Here is a 16,520-nt window from a genome sequence, read left to right as displayed (position 1 = left end):
ATTATTAGTACTTTTCCTACCTTTTATTTTACACCAAATTTATGTAATTGATGAGTAGTGTGTCATCCCACACCAGAACATTGGTTTATGTAGTATTGTACTATGTCCCTTACCTATGCCGTCTGAATTTTCAAAGGCTGTTTCACTAGTCTGTGTAGACTTGAGAACTTGCATCCTTATAACTTGTATTTTTGTCTTACTGTCCTGAAGCATTTGTTGAGCTGCAGCCAACAGTTTCCGATCCTGAAAATTAAAAAGTCTAATCTAAAGTACTAGAAAACACATGTAGAAACTTACATTAATGTTTTTCTATAATGTTGGCAAACTGACTAACTTAACAGAAACCCTGTTTATAAAGGAGCCTAATTTGTACAATCTGGCATCCACACAGTAAAGTGTACCAGGAGGGCCGCTGGGGTCTGGGAACCCTGGCTGACTCTTGAATTTGTTGAAAACCAAAAGCAAATGCAGCGTACGCGATGTTGCCCTGACTGATAATTCAACATAAACATACGATGTGCATTTATATAGCGCCCTTCAAGCAGGGCAGTGTCTCGGAGTGCTTAACAGTGGCAGAGCCTGACGCAGAGCTGGGGTTTTAAGGAAGCTTTTTTTAAAAAAAATTAGAACCTTTCTTCTCTGCATGAAGGAAACCAAATTGTGCACAGACACATTGAAACATGGTCCAGGTTATAATAAGATATTTTACTAGATTCTTGAATAATGTTGAATTTGGTATACAGTCAAAGTCACTTTCAAAACTATATTAGAACCAATATATTTTTTTAAGAATACAGAATAAGCTTGCAATAGCCAAACTGCAAGCAGCTATGCTAGAATTGATAGAATTTAGTTCAAAACCTTCTTTNAAAAAAATTACTGACTTAATGGAATTCAGAATGCATCAATTTGAATAAAGTTTCTTTGCAAAAATAAGAGATTGAATGATATTCTATGTACTATACTGCAGTTGTATTCTTAGCATATAAGCCTACCTTTGAAGATCCATTGGAGTACATCTGGATCATATTCTCAGCTCCTAGTTTCACTTTCAGTTCAATATCCAGTTGTTTCTTCAAGGCTGCAATGCGGCTATTTTCTGTAGACTCATGATTAGGAGTATCGGGGGTTTTGGGACAATCTGAAAACAAATGACTTGTGAGTGGAATTCTGAAAATTTATTTTCTTGGGCATCATACAGGTAATGGTTTGTTGCCATGGTTCTTCTGAGAAGAAAATACAAGTGTGTTTCATAAAATGTAATACTATATGTTTGCCTAGCTGTTTACCTTCTGCTTTTAAAAATAAACTTGCTTTATGTTCCTTTTGTGGACATATATTGTACTATTTCCCTAAGCAAGATGACAAGCAGATTATCTACTTTCAAGCATTAACGTTACTCTCAACTAGAAACGAGAAAAAACAAAAGTGATCATTTCTACTCATCTCCTTAACATTCATGAAGTATCCAGCCTTTGTTTGATGGCAAGATCAAGATTAGAAGCTTATGACTTACAAAATTGTTGACATGATCTATGTTCTATCCTGAAGGATGTACATCACACCCATATCTTCAATCTGATTGCCTCAAGGTATTTTGAATCGCTGGCATATTAATTCAAAGCCTGACTTTGAACCGATGTAGAAATCAGATCAAACTTGCTCGATTTTTAAAGTCTAACTACTTTTAAGGCAAAACAATTTACTCCTCCTTCCAATGCAAAGGCAGCTAAGGTTTCTGATGACTCACATTTCAGCCCACATCCTACAAAAGCTCAACCCAGAAGCTCTCAGTGTTATTCATGTTATTTTAGTGTTCAAATAGTATCACCCAAGACATTTGTATGATGAAATGTGTTTCAGATAGAAAGAGTAAGCGGTGAAACAATATAGCAAGCAGAACTTCAAGCAATGAATTAACACCATTAATAACTCAGAGAATACGCAAATACTCTCCTCCAAGCATTATAAAACTTCCCACAAAAGTCACCACAGAACCCAACACATAACCGAAAAGGCCTTCCTGATATCATAAAGCTAGAACTTCACAACAAGAACAAAATCTGATGACAATAATGAAACACTTTAAAAAAAAAACGAATTTAGAGCTACAAGTCTAAGCTAAATATAGCACCAAGGAGCTGCATTCTTCAGAATAACGGAAGCAACAGCAGTTGAAAACATAATTACTGAAGCTGACATGGGGCAGAAGATAAATGCAAGTCATATTGGATTGGCAAAGCATTCTTAGGATGAGAATTGTTTATTGAGGCAGCAAAAAGCAACATTTTGGACAAACAGATGGGCTCTTGAAAATAAATAATAGCAAAGTTGGTAAGCTAGCTTCATTGTGACACACGATGGAACCCGATTCAGAGCACCATTCATTTAGTCTCTGAGGAATTTGTGATGAGGGGAGAATTTAATTGAAAAAAAGGAGAGCAGGTAAATAAAATCCTGCCTTGTAGTCTATATGACTTTCTGAAAGCCAAATATCAACTGTCGTAACATTGCTTAGTCATGTACTGTAGCTCAAGTGTTTCGGATGCTTTCACAATTTTTTTGCACAAAGTTGCACAATTTTCATTTCAACAACAATGAAATAAGCACCACTGAGAATCAAACTGCTGGTTGAATTGAAATTCTTGTTGCTTCAGTCAGAGTTAAATTTGCAGAAGTGATACTTTGGCATATTCGATTAGACAATTTTCAGCTGTTTTATTTACAGCCACACCAATGACTTAATCAGTTCAGAATGGGAATTTACTACATCACCGACATGGAATCTCTATGGCTTTGAACAATATTTCCACGTTCAGGAAGGTATATTATATTGTACTGAAATTGTAAATAATTAATTAGATTTTGAACTTTTGTTTAAGAGCCACACATACATACTTCTATTAAAACAAACAATCTTATTTAGTTGAAGATTTTTTTTTTAAATACACACTCTACTCTTCCCCTTCCCTCTGGCTACTGCAGATATCTGCTACATGGTCATTTAACAGAGTATTAAGATTAATTTATACTTTATTCAGATATATTAAACCTACTGCATTTACCTGCCAGCTCAGGATCCTTCACAACAATGTGTGCATTCAATTCCTGTAGTTCTTGATGGAGCTCATCTAATTTTTTGTTTGACTTTTTCAGCATGTTTTCCACATAGGCTAAGTTTTTCTTATCAGTTGTAACTTTCTTGAGGTTCTCTGCTCCCTCCTTGATTTTAAGTTCCTTTCGTATTTCTCGTTTGATTTGATCCTTAATTTCATCCAACTTCTGTTGCACTGTTGTATCCGACAGGTCCAGGTTCTGGGCCAGATTCAAGCACTCAGAAACCAGATGACTGTGGCCATCTCCCTGTAAAAACAGAAATAGTTTCAAATAAGGATCTTACTTGAAGGTTATTGTTCTGACACACCATTCTGTTCACTTTTAAAACAAAAAATAATTTCTCTCATCTCCACACCCCGTTCTAAAACAAGCCTTCATTATTCTGAAGAAGGTAATTCATTTGCCAACATATGGAAACTGAATTTGCAAGAAGTACAAAGAGTCAACTGATGAAGAAAGCAAGTTTTCTAAACATTAAATTTACAGTGAAAATGCACATTTGAAATTATACACTATCAAAAACATTATAAATGATTACTTACTTTAACAATTGCAATACAAATAAGTTCTTCGTACAAAAGCATCTTTAAGATTATGCCGCCAATAGCTTTAAAAATATAGCAATTAGAATAATTACAGAATAAGAATGGACTCTACTCAAATTGAAAATGCGTAAAACAATATACATGGATGGAGTAGTCAGTGTTTTGGACCATAAACTTCTTGTACCCGACTAGAATATCAGTGAACAGTTTGGAAACGACAAATCCTGCTTAGCTTAACAGATCATGATGATGGATATATATCTGCATATAAACTTAATCTTGGGCAAGCAACATTGATTAAACCTTAAAATAACGTAAGCTGGGGAAAACAGTGATACTTCTCAAGATTCATTTACACATAGGAAAACACTAACAACCCCTGTTTTGCTACAGAAATGGATGTGAAAAAAGAAGCCAGTATAAACCTCCATTTGTTTCAATAGAGGCTCTTATGTTAACTCATTACACTTTTAACATCCAGAACGTGAATAAGTAATTTGCACTCATTGTGCACTACAAGTACTGTATTGAAGCAATCTGCAGTACACCAGAAAAACAAAAGCATTTGGTATTGCTTTGACTCATTTGGTCCTGAATCCAGATGCTAGATATGTAAGCTCAAATACACTCCAAAATGCAGTTGTACATGAATATACCATTGCACCATATATACAAGATACTATTGCACATAATGCAAGAGAGTTTCTAATGTCATAAGTGATCGTATGATCAACTTGAATTACTGCAATCCAATTTTCCAATCTAAAATACTGAAATCCTATTTTGTGTGAAGCACTGAAATCCAGTTTTGCAGTTCAGAATAGGAATTGGGATCATTCCAGATTCAGGCATCACCAAGCCAGTATAAGCAGGGTACTGGAACTGAGATCATGTCTGACAGTCCTCAAATGTTTAGAATCTCAATTAACAACATATGTTAACTAGTATGTAGAATGCAGCTAATGTGAAATCTGTATTTAGTTACAATTTTTCCAATCAAATTCCTCTTTAATGTGGAGTTAAATGCAAAAAGTATACTTTAAAATACATAGCGTGGAAAAGGAGATGCAAGTTTTTTTTGGTCCCAATCCTTTTTTTTTGCTCCGTGTCCCGATGTGCCTCTTTCAGCAGGAATCACTGATTAGCAATCAGGAGTAAGAATGCTGTTTTCCTGTCCCTAGCCTAAGGCACGAAGGTCAACCGTGGCCCCAGCTGACATTAGATTCAGAATTAAGCCTGTAACCTTCTGGTTTGTATGTCTTAGTGGATGTCTTTACCCATTAGACCATTGTTGGAGTGGAAGCGGTTAGTTTGAAATAGAAATTCACTTACAGTAATCCCATTCTAATCCCTCTAGCAGCTTTTAGAAAAGATATACAACCTTTAAAATTTTATTTCAAAGCTTGTAGAGTGATGTTAGGGTTCCAGTTGAGTACATGCCTGTTGAACTAGTGTTTCACAAGTTTCATCAGCCTGATTGCCTTACCAGTCCAAATTGATGAGTGAATATAATTGTACTTTTTAAAATCTTCCCAAATTAAATCCCCAAATCCAAACTCAGCCTCATCACCATCAAGAGGTTGCACTTAATGTATAAAGACCGGCACAATGGCAGAAGGCAACATACGAGCGAAGAGATTTAATTCAGCAGAAATAAAAAAAATGGTACTGTATTACCTGGTTATTCCCCCACCAGTTTGCTCTCCACCCAATATTCAAGCTCCTCTTCATATGCATTTCTAAGCCACCTCTCAAATTCCTGCTAAGTGTTGGGCAGGTTCATCAAAGTCTTGTAATATGAATCAGGGAAGCGCTGCTTGGGAGATGTGCATACAACAATCTCCCTTCCCAATAAACTGGTTTATTTCTTATTTCACATTACAAGGCAAGCTGGGATAGTTTATGTAACTCTCAGTTTATGTAACAAGTGGGCCTGCAAACTAGCACATTATGTACTTGGCTAGTGAAGTAGCCATGTTTCTATTAATAAACTTCATTTGGTCATATTTCTAATAATAGTTTTCTGGGGGGAGCACAAATCTAGTGATTATAGGTCGGCCTGGTGAAAATCTTGTTTGTTAGATGTAGAGTTTTTTTGATTTGATAGTTTTCGTACTTGAAGGGCATAAAACAGAGAAATCAATAATCATAGCAATCTCTCCATATTCATTGCCTGTATAAACACATGTTTTGGACATCTGTTGGTGAGCTAATCAGAACAAGCATTCATTTTTAGGCCCCGCTTGCTCATCTTGCTCACTTTTGGCCACATTGTTTCATTACAGGAGGTTCACTTCTTGCATCATAATTCAAATAATAAATGCAAGAGATGAACTTGTGTTCATTTTCAATCTACGACTGTTTGTGGGACATTGCTGTGCGCAATTGGCTGCCGCGTTCGCCCACAAATATACAGTCAATTCACTTAACAGTGTTTTCTGTGAAGCGCTTTGGGACGTTCTCCCGACGTGAAAAGCGCTATATCAAATGCAAGGATTATTATTATTATTATTGTGGTAACAAAGAAGATGGGAAACATACTATAGCTCCGGTGAATGGCTATAGGTCCAATGAATAAACAGACTACAATAGTTGCAGTTAAAGAAGAAGCTGTTGATGCCATAGAGGCCAGAAGATTGGAATCAAGGCCCAAACTTGATGTAACCCCCCAAAATTTAAAATAAATAAGGATCTTTCAAATCTTAGTGGATGACAGACACTGCAATCAGGTTAATGAAAGATGGTCCTAAAAGTACAGGAATTCAACTTAGGACAAGATGGTTGTTAAAATATATTACACCACACCATTATAGCTAGATTTCATACATCAAAGTTAGCAAACTGCAAAAAAGGCATGTGTACATATTTCTTTATGCCATCCAAATAGTAAAAACAGATTTAAAAAGTTGTACAGTCTTCCACGTTTCTTATTTAGTTTTGAACTTGCTACATCACTCAACTGATTCACAAAATATAAAGGCTGGGTTTAGATAACAATAATAATCCTTGCATTTGACATAGGGCCTTATCACATCTTGAAGATGTCTCAAAGCGCTTCACAGAATACACTGTAAAGGGAATTGACTATATTTTGTAGGCGAAAAACCCACAAAATCCTTCCACTTTCTATTTATTCTCTAGAAAAATAGCCTGACAGTCTGAAACACTCCATGTTAAAGCATTAACTAGAAGTCAAGCAAATTATATATAAAAACCTGTGCTGAATACATTACAAGGTCACTTTGAAAGTCATTTCAGGAAGCAGAGCAAATACACTATAAGGAGATATGGAAATGCCAAGCCCAACATAAAATGTATTTGTACATGTGCATCTAGATTTCCTTCATTAAACAACAAAGCTTACAAACTTCAAGGATCAATTATTTAGCAATGAACTACAATACCTCTTTGAATGAAAATGTTAACTTAGAATACAAAACATTATACAGTACTAGCTGTACAATGTACAGTACTATCTGCACAATATAGTTTACTCATCTGACATTTAGCAACTCAAACCCTCAAGTCTAACCTTTCATTAATAATAATCCTTCCATTTGATATAGCGCCTTCTCACATCATCAAGATGTCTCAAAGTGCTTCACAGGAATTACTGCTTTACAAATACTGCGAGATCGAGGAGTTGCATGAAGGTTGCATAATGATTTACCGATAACTGATCTACATAGTGTGGCAATTATAAGATTGTTATTAAATAACTTCAGTTGTAAGCAGTTTGCAACACCCTGTCCTGCTGGTTCTGTCAAATTGCTATTTTACATTGCAGGAAAAAAAATGACAGAACATCAGTAATAATAGCACCTGGCTACTATGAGTCATTCCTTCCAGATTACATTGGTTGACGCTCTAATCTTCAGACATAAACAAAACTCTGAATTCGGTCAGCAACTTCACCTGACTGCACCTTACAGCCTAGATTCAGCCTCACATGGAAATGTGCCACTGATAATTTAACTGGACCTCATTCATCTGTGGTCACCACAGTCACGTCATTGGACCCTGCACAATATGCAGGCAAGTCTCAGAGATTCCTCATCAGCTATCACCTTGCGACGTGACAGCTACCTTGATGTTCTCAAGGTTCAAGTCCAATGCAGTGTACTAAACTTACTCAGCATCATCTGCTTAATCTAGCTCCTCGTGGCAAATAACTTATTGAAGCCATTATTGACTAACCAATTGCAGAACATGGGTTATCCTTCAAACTGACGACAAACATGGCATAGTTTTTTTGAAAAGTGCTTAGGAACTTGAAAACCTTACAACAATGCCATTGCAGAACTGGCACCGCTAATGTAAATTCAGAAAAATTGCAGCAATTACATAAAATAATCGTCTTGTGTATCACAACAAATTGTTCCTCTTTACACTGATGTACAAGATACTTTTTAAAAAAAAGTAATTGACAATTATAAGGTTATAAATATTAAATTGGAATGTGCTGCAGAGTTTAGAATCTTTAAAAGAAAAGCTCAATCCTGTGGTCTTGTAAAGGAGCTCTTGTAACTATCAATTCCTAACGAATTATAAAATAATGAACATTTAAGCAGTTGCAATAGCTGGAATACATCAAGGGGAAAGAGTAGAGTTAAAATAATAGATATGGGCAGGGATTGATTTAAGGCATATGGATACATATGTTGTACAGCTGCCTAATTTTTCTGTATAATACTGAAATTTATGGGGCATGGAATAGACCACTAACATGTACACATTATGCACTTAGTTTAGTTTGGATCCTTTCCACTGTTCATGACTGTAGTTTCCTTTCTGTATATTATGTATGTCTGTATATTCAGGATCATTTTCCTGGATTACTTTTCTCTTGCAGCTTTGTGTGTCAGTTTGGCTCTGTTGGTAACATTCTCGCCTTTGAGTCAGAAGATTGTAGGGTCAAGCTCCACTGCTGTGTTCACCTATAAATGCCAGGTCGCTATTCTTCACAGAAAACCCTGAATTACTTCAGCTCCAACTCCTACATCTGGCCAAAACTGATTACTATCTTCAGTTTCCTACTCTTCATTTGGTTTCATATCCAAGTGTATTTTCTTTGTACTGCAATAGGTTTAACTTTAGCCACAAAGTACTTTGCAAGCTATGTCATCAAAAGTTTGTTTTTAAAGTTAAAGTCACATCCACCATCCACTTATATTGTCCAATATTTACAATAAGACTTTCTTTCACTTTACTAAATGATATACTTTACATTAAAAATCAGATAGGAAACTAACAAGTCCTTGGTGCAGGGGATCATGCTGCATCTGACCATATTTAATTTTTTTAAATGCTATTTGCCTTCTGATAATGCTATGAATGCAGCATGTAATGAGCTGTAAAAAAATATCTGCCTCATTTAACTCTAATTTCCTTAATTGGCAAATATATTTGACAGACCTTAAAAGTACAAAATTGAAAATTCAGAATAGAATGTTTCACTCAAAATCTCACTTACTCCCCAATGCTTACTGAGCAGCATTGCCTCCCCCCACCCAGAAAAAAATCTTATTGTCTGAATATCCTTACAATTTACATCTCAAATGAAGTTTTCAGAATTTTCTTTTGGATTATTTTGTGCTCACTCAGTGAAGGAGGTTGATGCCGATATGCTCTTGCTCATAGTAGTATCAAGTACTTTCAAGTTTGGTGCCCCATAATTAGATGCAAAGCTCTCTATTCTTTGCCAATTTCTCAAACATTCTTTACTGCACCAATTCTCTACTTACCACACCAAACACCCTGTGGTCTAAATAATAATAATGCTTGCTTTTCATATGGAGTCTTGTATCATTGATATGTCTCAAAGTATTTCACAGGATATACTGTGTATTGATCTTGCATTTGTGGGCAAAGCGAGATTTAAAGTGAGATTGCAAAATGTAGGGCCAATTAAGGGCAGTTTTGTACAAGGAGCTCCCCATAAGAGTCCTATTGAGTGAATAAAACCTGTCGACTTTTGGAAAACAAAAATAGAATGAACTTTTAATAAAGTTGGTGGTGAGCTCAGTAAGCCAGTATCCAGTGCAAAAATAATCCTGGTAGATAAACGAGTTCCATGCTCAATAATTGTTTTATGTTGAGTTAGCCAGTAAGGACATGATTAGGAGTTCAGTACCTCTAAGTTCGGGAAATGGAAGAAGAAGAAAAATAATCAGGTTTTCCACTTCCAATTGCTATCGATTGAACCAATGCTGCCTATACACATACCCTCTTAGTTAAAAGTATTAATCAACCTTGTTGTGGTACCTCCATATTCTAATCGCCTGCTGACACTCACTGTTTAGATTTAGACAACACAGAGACTCAATATCTTCTCACTAGGATGCAAAAGAGAAAACTGGAAAAGGAGCAACATTGTTGCACTTAATCTTTCTGTGTCATTAACAATAATACTTACATTTGATATAGCACCTTTTCATATCAGGATTATATCTCGAGGCACTTCCCAGGATATTCTGTAAAAGTCTAATGACTAATTTACTGACAAACAACGCTAGTTATGTTATGGAAACAATAGAAGGAAAAGAGATGCATTGACATTTTATTTGGAAAGTAAATTAAAATCAATCCACTGCAAATAAAATTGCAGATAGCAAGTGGTGTAAATATTTAATCAACTATAATCCCAATGGATTAAGTGGGTAGTTGTTCAGCAACACTTTTTGCTGTAATGTGTCTGAGCAAGTTTACGTGCTGTGGGAAGAACCAGCTAATAACATTTAAACTATTGCAAGGGCCTACATGAAAAAGAAGAGTATGTGCAGTTGTGGCCATTTCAACGCACAAAATCCAAATACATGCAATGAGCAGGATGTCTATTTAATCCAACTCTTGGACAAATCATATTTACATTGTAAAACTTTGAGATATTTATTGACTATTCATGTAGTGCATTCAATAGATTTAAGTGAATTTGCAAGCTAATATTTTTACATTTCTTTCTATACTTAAAAAGACACAGACTTGAGCTGGGTTATATGATTACACAGGTGCCAGTTATCCTATGGTACTTTGGCAAATGACCTTTCTACATATGCAAGACAAGACAGAGTGCAACATGACACCTTGTAGCAGATGTCACTGGACAATGATCAGGAGTATAATAATAGACCTTGCATTTGATATTGTACTTTTCGTGTCAGGGGGACATCCCAAAGCACTTCACAGGATTTACTGTAGTGACTGTGTGTTGTATTTTGTAGGCAAATGTAGCAATCAATTAGAAAACAACAATTTCCCACGGATGCCGTAAAGTGAAAGTCAGGGGACAGCGGCTAGGACAGCGAGAAGCCCAGAAACAGGAACTCTGCCTGTCTGGTTTTGCTCTCCTTAATCCAGGGGCATTGAGGCTAATTAATACATGCAGATTATTATATATTCCCACTGGTTATATCACAGTAAATCACGGCATGTGTGTGCACGCTCGGGTACATGCGCGGTGTTATATTTACAGTTTACTTGTCAGGCAACACTTGCCACAGACAGAAAACACGTCTTGTCAGCGAACACTTGCCAACAGATAGCAAAGACGTCTTTCCCTGCCTTCAAAGAGATGGTTACATTAAATACTGGAGCAACCAAGAAAATTATAGTTTGGTACATTCTGGATCCTTCAGGGGTGCGTACAAGGGTCCCATTTACCTGCAGTGCTATTATTGTAACAAATGAAACTTAACTTCTGCACATGTAAATGTGGTTAAGAAATATTTGTGTAATGATTGAAGTCAGGTGTGATGAAACATTCAAAATCTGTTAGTATATCTACATGGATCTGTTCTAAATGGATTAAAGGCTGGTTAGCTTCAGAAATGCACTAGAATTCTTGAGTGCTTCCATTTTACAGGGAGGGTGCACAAACACTTATTTGAGACAATGGAGAAGTGAAAAATAGGCTATCCAAAATAAATATTTAGAAAATAATTTGCAATACTCGCCAGATGTGATGAAATATTCAATATCATATTACATGGCATCCAACATATGGAAGCCTTTATATTGAAAGGTCATGGAGCATATACCAGAGATGAAATTGTGGGCAAACATAAAGCCCCTGACACATGTTGATGGATTATGTTCAGATCTGCAAATTCTAGAGTGTGCTTTCCTTTTTAAAATTTGAATAATTGAGGCAAGTCAGATCTTCTTTGGATTAATTTTTAAAAAAAAATGATGTTACCATATCAAATTTCGGAAGCAAGTATTTCTTGTTTCTATTTACTTCTAGACCGCATTAACAGGCCACAATTTCACAATTTCCTAGACTACTGCATAAGTGATTTAACATCAGTATACAGTAATTAAATGGATGCATTTGTAGCTATAACCTTTGAATTAATCCTTTAATTCAGTTTACTCATTTAATAATCTTCCAACACTCATTAGACTCACCACTTCATTTTACATAAAGTATAATACACATATCAATCTCTGAAAGAAAAATACTGTCACATACCAGGTAACCTCCAAATTCCCACAGAACATTACTGTAAGATTTTTCTGAGATACTGAGGTTTTCACTAATCAAATTCTTTTATTTTGTATGATTACATTTGAACATACCAAATATAGTACAGTAGCTATAACCGGCTGATAAAATGGACCATAAATAAAAACCCTTTGAGAATTTGGCACAACAACTACAAGGTTACAATGTTATAAACACATGTTTTGTATCACTGACAATTTATACTTCAGAATATTCAGCAATAAAAACTTGCACAACATTTTTGCAAGAGCAGCACAACACTCATATCTTGAAAAGAAATTTAGAAATAAACCCTGTACACCTACATCTATTCCTCGGAAGGTACGTTCAAGATTTGGAAATTTAGTTTTGGAAAACAATATTTTGTCGATGCAACAAAATAATCCATTGTAATCCATTGCAAATAGCTGTTCAATCTAGTTACAGGGAGAGTCGAACAGCAGATTAGGACATGATTCTTTCACCTCCAGATGTAGGCTTAAATCCAGGCCCAAACATATGGGATGGAAATCTCTCTCTGCTGCTTTAAAAGTACTGTACTGTAAAATGAGTCTGGACAGTCTCAATCCAGTTCCTAGTAAGTATTGGCTTACAGCATGGAACTGCCCTAATTTGGTATTAAATTGGCATTCTCATTCAAAAAGGTCACAGAATGGTTGAATGGTGTTAGAAATGGAAAATATCACTATGGTGCAGTGGAGGGTACTATTCAAAGGTTGGGCTAAGGCAAATTCTTATATTAAGAATATCCCTTGCATTTGACATCGTACCTTTTCATATCAAAACATCTCAAAATGCTCCAGGGCTTTCTGTAAGGTGGAGTGACAATTTATAGGCGAACACTGCAACCAAATCGCACACAGCAAAGTCACACAAAGAGCCATGAAGTGACTGGCAAATTGTTTTTAACTGAGGGATTGTTGTTCAAAGGGAGAAACTCCCTTCTCTTTTTGAATAGTCCTATGGGATCTTTAACGTCCATCTGATCAGGCTGACAGGATCTCGGTTTAACATCTCACCAAAGAATGGCACCTCTGATGGATCAGCACTCTCCCACCCCTGGATTGGAGTACCAGCCTAGACAGCGAGCTCAAAGTCCCACTATGTAGCTGGTACAGGGAGTATCACTCTATCCCATATTTCCTGGTCTGTGAGCACTTGATACAGACATTGAGTAAAATGGGAAAGTGTTCAATTTTCTAGCACTAATTCCTCACTGTGCCCGTAACTCTCAAGTTATCCATCACCTTGACAGCTCAGACCCTAAGATTTACAATACAATGTATAATTTTCAGCATGGTCACTCATCACTTGAAATCTTCTTGCTTGCATTAAACACCTCTGAAGTATATAATTTATCCAAAGCCTTTTTTTAAATGAATCTACCACACACTTCTAAACATGTGTTATTATCTTAAAATCATTTATTCTTTAAGCCGTACTACTTATTACCATTATGTTTGTCACCCAGCTTTCCAGCTTGTTGCATAATGCAGTGGCACAGCTCTTTGGAGCATCCACATACTATGAAGTAGAGCGGCAAGACATGGATTTGCACATGGGTTCACACATGATTTCCCATGAGCAAGTTAGTCTCAACAATGTTATCTGGGAATTGCTGAGAGTAGAGAACAGGCACATTTCCAACACAGCTATCAAGTTTCTACACTTTTAGTCACTATGGTCACTATGGTGGATCATTGGATTGAAGAGTACTCACAAGTAAACAAAAATTGTTTATAGCAAGAAATACATGCAAGTTGGTATTATATGAAGGAAGGTTTCTCCCACACTCACCCGAGAGGCTCAAAATAGAAATAGATTGATTTCCATATCCAAAATATATTTAACCACTTCCTAGGAACCTTTTCAAAAGGAGAATGAATGACAAAACACAAGATCATCTCCATCTATGATCTTGGTAAGATCACAAATTCTATATAATATATAGCACCTTTCACTTCAGGAGGATATCTCAAAGCTACTTCCAGACACAAGGAAATTTCCATGGATAGGTGGCATAACATGTAGAACTCTGATTGAAACTACATCTCTTAAGCATGGTGATGAGTTTACACAAACAAACGAAGTGGTAACCATATGCAAATTTGTAGGAAGAGGGACAGCACTGACAAAAAGAGTGCGAAAGCAAGAGGCCAAAATATAAAGCGCAAATGAGAAAATGCAAATAACAAATAGGTAAAAGGGAAGAACACATTCAGGAAAAAGAACCAGGAATGCCGATAGCAATAACTGACCAAAAGAATGTTCTTTTGCCAAGTAAAACTCATACTGTATTATACTCTTGAATGTTTACTACAGATAATACGCTACAGCATTTAGGTTTTTGAACAGCAATTTTTTTGTGAAATAAAAGTTCCAATTGTAATAGATCACACAAAATATCTTGATGGAAATGTAATTCCGTTCCTTTCATAAATTTAGTCTCCTGATGCTTCACTGGGCAATACTTCAATAGACATTATCAAACTATAATGATTCTTACAGGTGTGTATAGAAAGAAACTCGACTCACTTGACTTCGATAGATTTTGCAAACAAAAAAAGCACTGGGGGTGGGGGGGGGGGGGGGGCTACCGCTTTCCCGCTTGACAAAACCCTTGAAAACCTATCCCCCAATATCAATTAACCATACGCTTAAAAAAAAATTGATCTTAGGGCAGAGAGAGAGAAAAAAACACTTCCCAAGATACCATGTTCAGTACAACAAACCGCAGGTCCCATTTGCACCACTTGGGCTAACAGGACCTCAATTAAAATCCGAAAACCTCTCTCATGCGGTTTGCTTTCCCCCCAAAAGCCGCAAAGAAAGAGAGAAACCCCAAACACCCCCCACACTGTCGTGTTAAACGTTATGTCCCAGGTATGAAGTTAGCAAACCGCTCCACCTCTTCGGATTTTTGTAAGTAGCTGTCTCCCAGCTGCGAGTTTACCTCGGAGCGCTGGACTGATGATTGGTGCTCCCAAGCAAAGGAGTTGGCTTTGCAAACTCGCTCTCTCACCGCCTCCATGAGAGGAATATTAAGCAATGAGTGAGAGAATATTAATATTAATATTAGGGAATATTAAGCAATGGGGGTGGGGGGGGGGGGGGCAGGAAGCCAAGAAGAAACCAGCAATTGAAACAGTATTATTTCATCCCTCTTTCAATACCCCACCCACCAACTGCCTGACACCAACACCACAAACTCCCCAACACCCACTCTTAGGCCCGGGGGAGAGAGAGAGAGAGAGAGCGAGAGAGAGAGAGAGAGAGAGGTCAGACTCCCGAGGAACTTTCGCTCTCTACCCTTCGGCAACTTTTCCTCTGTTGTCAGTCACAGTCAGTCCGGACTTTTTTCTTTCTTTCTTTCTTTCTCTTTTTTGTTTTGTTTTGTTTTGTCGTCGTTTCGTTTGGTTTGGTTTGGTTTCGATTCTCTTCCCTTCTTTTCTTTTCGAGACAAACTTCCAACAAATCCAGTGGAAATGTTTTGCCTCAGAAAACAGGGAAACTCCATGTCAGGAAATGTCCCCCCCACCCACCCCGACCCCAGTCAATTAAAACAGCTCCTCGGCTTTGCCCAGACCACCCCATCCCATCCTCCCCCCCCCCCCACCGTGTAACCTCGTACCCCGGACTCTCTCCCCCACTCTTTCTCCTTCTCCCCCTCCCTACTCCAATGCAAGAGTGTTCCCCCTCTCTCCCTCTCCCTCTCCGCCGGGCCCGCTCTTCCTCACTCCCAACACCCCCCCCCCACCCCTCACCCTCCACCCCCATCACACACACCACCCCCAGGCCCTCCCGGGGTCGGACTCTCTCTCCCCTCTCGCCCTCACCCCCTCGAGCCCAATACCCCCCTCCTCGAGCCAACTCTCTCTCTCTCTCTCTCCTCCACCCTCACTCCCCGGGGGGGGGGAGGGGGGAGGGGAGGGGAGAAGAGAGGAGAGGCCGCGGGACTCCCTCAAGACTCCGGGGAAGGCTGCTCTCCCGCCTGTTGCTCCCCGCTCCCCGCTCGGTCACTTTCTTACCTGCAGCGCCTCGGCCGCCATCTTGCCGCCTCGCCTCCCTCAGTCGGGCTCCGCTTCCCCCCCTCCCTCCTCGCCTCGCTGCCGGCGGCGACGACGACGACTGACTCACCCTCTCTCTCTCTCTCTATGGCTGAGGTGTGTTTGGTGGGAAAACAAGTCACAGAGGGAAGGAGGGAGGGAGAGGGGAGGGAAATCAGTCCTTAAAGCGGCGGCCCCCGGACGCAACGAATTCCTTCCTTCCTTCCTTCCCCCCCTTTTCCTCTCCCCTTTCCCCCCCTCTCTCTCTCTCTCTCCCCACACAACTCCTCCGGTCCCCACCGACACTCA

General features: G+C 38.1%; 1 protein-coding gene across 1 annotated transcript in view; it reads right to left on the bottom strand.

The window, feature by feature from the left end:
• pkn2a (protein kinase N2a) overlaps window positions 1-16,283 on the bottom strand; it is a 34,951-nt gene extending 18,668 nt beyond the window's left edge. The window contains exons 1-4 of the mRNA XM_042335364.1: window positions 16,194-16,283; window positions 3,066-3,363; window positions 996-1,141; window positions 114-243 (exon numbers count right to left, since the gene is read on the bottom strand). Coding sequence (XP_042191298.1) covers window positions 114-243; window positions 996-1,141; window positions 3,066-3,363; window positions 16,194-16,214 — 595 coding nt within the window. The 5' untranslated portion in view covers window positions 16,215-16,283. The remainder of the gene's footprint in view (window positions 1-113; window positions 244-995; window positions 1,142-3,065; window positions 3,364-16,193) is intronic.
• Window positions 16,284-16,520: the final 237 nt, after the last annotated feature.

The sequence above is a fragment of the Callorhinchus milii genome, unplaced genomic scaffold (assembly GCF_018977255.1).
Source record: "Callorhinchus milii isolate IMCB2004 unplaced genomic scaffold, IMCB_Cmil_1.0 Scaffold5, whole genome shotgun sequence".
Taxonomy (NCBI): domain Eukaryota; kingdom Metazoa; phylum Chordata; class Chondrichthyes; order Chimaeriformes; family Callorhinchidae; genus Callorhinchus; species Callorhinchus milii.
The sequence above is the reverse complement of the archived record's forward strand: the minus strand, read 5'-3'. Positions and strand labels throughout refer to the sequence as shown.